The sequence below is a fragment of the Fulmarus glacialis genome, unplaced genomic scaffold (genome assembly GCF_000690835.1).
Source record: "Fulmarus glacialis isolate BGI_N327 unplaced genomic scaffold, ASM69083v1 Scaffold39293, whole genome shotgun sequence".
Lineage (NCBI taxonomy): Eukaryota > Metazoa > Chordata > Aves > Procellariiformes > Procellariidae > Fulmarus > Fulmarus glacialis.
Window position 1 is genome coordinate 11,784 of NW_009201700.1, and position 2,850 is coordinate 14,633.

General features: G+C 44.0%; 1 protein-coding gene across 1 annotated transcript; it reads right to left on the reverse strand.

Moving 5' to 3' along the window:
• Positions 1-655: 655 nt before the first annotated feature.
• Positions 656-1,762, reverse strand: GPR15 (G protein-coupled receptor 15). The gene has a single exon (XM_009574034.1). It carries the CDS (start codon positions 1,760-1,762, stop codon positions 656-658), a length of 1,107 nt encoding a protein of 368 aa, XP_009572329.1.
• Between the last annotated feature and the right edge of the window lie 1,088 nt (positions 1,763-2,850).

A 2,850-nucleotide genomic window follows, 5' to 3' on the forward strand; every position in this document is an offset into this window, starting at 1 on the left:
AGGGGCTAGAAACTTAATTTAATTATTGTGATCAAAACTAAGATTTAATGCCATAATAAGAAGCTGAGACTTAAAGAAAAATGCACAAGACTGAAGTTATGAGAACTGGTAACACACAAATTCATTAAAACATGGGATTTCTAAATTCAGAAAACCTCCAAAAGACCAGAATTGATCAGGTTGGTTTGAGAATATTGCAACATGTTTGTGGGTAAGCTAGGAACCAAAGAGAAGAAACACTTCTGTTGTGTTGTTTTTCTTGCTCTGCGCGGAATAAAAACCTATATATATTTAAGTTCAAAGCTTGCCTCGGAGCGGTTTTGACTGAATCACGTGATTCTTTTCTGTAGTTTGTAGCACTTGTACTGGGGTTCCAGTGTAAGTGTTTGTGGATATTTCTCAGTAGGATGGTTTCAGATTTACACCGTGCAGTGACACAGCGATCATTGTGAACCGTAATTCTGTGGTTAAGGTTTCCTATTCCATCTGTCTGCATTTAAAGGGAAGCAGCGTTCCTCCCACCTGAAGTGCTGGCTGCATTACACTTGCACCTCTGTCTCTGTCGCTCGTTTCTTTTTTTCAGTTTCTCTCATTTTATTATTTTCCTGCCATCTTTGGAGAGAGAAGTTCCTTCCTCCGCAGTCCCGGCTCCCAGTCAGAGGGACACAGAGCGCTTCCTCTTCCTAGCGGCATACTCCCCCGCAACAAAATTGGATAAGGAGTGGCTCAGGTGAGTGTCCAGAGTATCAGAGTTGTTGCCGCTGCTGCTGATTTTCACCCGTGGGCACAGGCACCGGAGCATAGCTCTGCGGATGTAGTTGTCAAAGCAATAGTAAATGAAAGGGTTGGCACAGCTATTGGCAAAAGCAAAAGGGCTGCTCACCTTCATGCCCAGTTGGGCAACCATGTTGGAAAAACAGTCGGGCTGCTTCAGGAGTCCCAAAAGGATGGCCATAAGCTTGAAAAGATTGAAGGGAACCCAGGAGATAACAAAAGCTGCCACTACAATGAAGACGATCTTGATGGATTTTCTCAGTTTCTTATCATGTTTCCCAGCTCTCTGATAATGCACACAGAGTCTCTTGGTGATGGAGCAGTAAAAGGTTAAGATACTCAATAGTGGGAAGAAAAAGGCAAGGATTAAAAGCATCAGTGACACGATCTGTTTGGCTTCTGTCACAGCCTTGTCTGTGCAGTAAGTCTTTCCATATTGCTTCTTCAGTTCTCTGGACAAAAGGGTTGGCATCCCTAAGCAGCAGGATAATACCCAGACACAGATGCAGAGTCCACTGGAATAGGATCTTGTTCTGACCCGTCTAGCGATAGATGGATGCATGATAGCAAGGTACCGGTCAGCACTCATACAAGTGAGGAGGAGGATGCTGCAGTACATGTTGACTGAGATGACATAGGAACTAGCTTTACAGAGGAAAGATCCTACCCTCCAGCTCCCGTCCGATGCCTCCTTGTCCACCCAGAACGGCAGTGTGATGAGGAAGATGAAGTCAGATGCAGCGAGGTTGATGATAAAGATGTCGATCAGCCTCTGGACCCGTTGCTTGAAGACCAAGGCTACTATCAGGATGGAGTTGCCGACAATGCCCACCAGAAACACAGCAGTGTACAGGATAGGGAGGAAAGTAGACATATGTTGCAAGTGCTGATACTGGCAGTTGTCATCGTAGTAGTAGTCGTAGTTGAAAGTGACTGTAGTCACGGGCGAAAGCTGGGTGAGTTCCATTTCTGGCCAAGCTGTCTTCATCCCTGCTCTGAGGAAGGCTCTGAGCTCCCCCTACCCTTCTCCTCAAAGTCTTCTTTAAAAGCATGTTAGCGACTGAGGGGGGAGGAGTGGCGGGAGGGAGGAGGAGAAAAGTGGTTTTGGGGGGGTAATTTATATACTTTTAGCCAATCACATAGGCAACAGACAAGCAACGAGAGTCTCTGATTAGTCAAAACCCTGTCTTCAGAATAAATGCTTCTTTTTTTAAAATCAGGTTTAGTTTTACTGATTTTATCTTCATTTTGCACTTGCCTGTATAAGCGAACCAGGTTTGGGGTTTGCATTTATTTTGGGGGGAGGGAAGGTGGTTTTCAAGATTTTGAACTTTTTATTTTTTAGGACAGGATATTGCTAGTTTGCAGAGATTCAAGATTGTACCAGCTCAGAAGAAGTCAGAGAACGGTGAATTCATGTGCCACATTCTTTATCTTTACTCAAAATATTTTGTATAAATTGCTTTTTGGGGCAAGTTTAACTTTTCTGAGGCTTGGAGGTTTTTACTTTCTTTGTTCGTTTATGATTGTTGTTTTCTGTTGAGAGTAATTCTCTCATACAAAAATATTTAGGGAAAAACATTTAAAACTACCACCTTCATTCTGCCCTGTAGTTAGTTGCTCTATATCAGTCCCAGGCCCTCCACTGCTCTGCCAGTGCCCCCCTCCTGCCCTGCAGCCCCTCCAGTTCCCCTAGCCTTGAGCTCCACACCCAGCTTTATGAATGTATTAGAAACTTAGAGGACGGTTTTCCAGTGTGTCTTACATTCTTCTGCAATTTGAAACTTGACTTGATGTTCCCATGCACGCACAGGCTTCCTTCTCGGCCACAGTCCTGGTCTCCAGAGCAGTGGTTTTTTCCTTCTTCTTCTGACTGCACAGCCTGCATGGCTCTTGAGCCGTTGTTACGTACAGTGCTCGCTTCTCTTAAAGAGCTCTGATTTCCTTCATCTTTCATTTGCAATATCAATATCGCTCCAGCTATGTCTTACCTTACAGATGGCCTTTTCAGCGTTGCACAAATCAAATGAAAATTCTCACTTTTTAAACTACTGAATTCATTACAGCTTTGTTGTG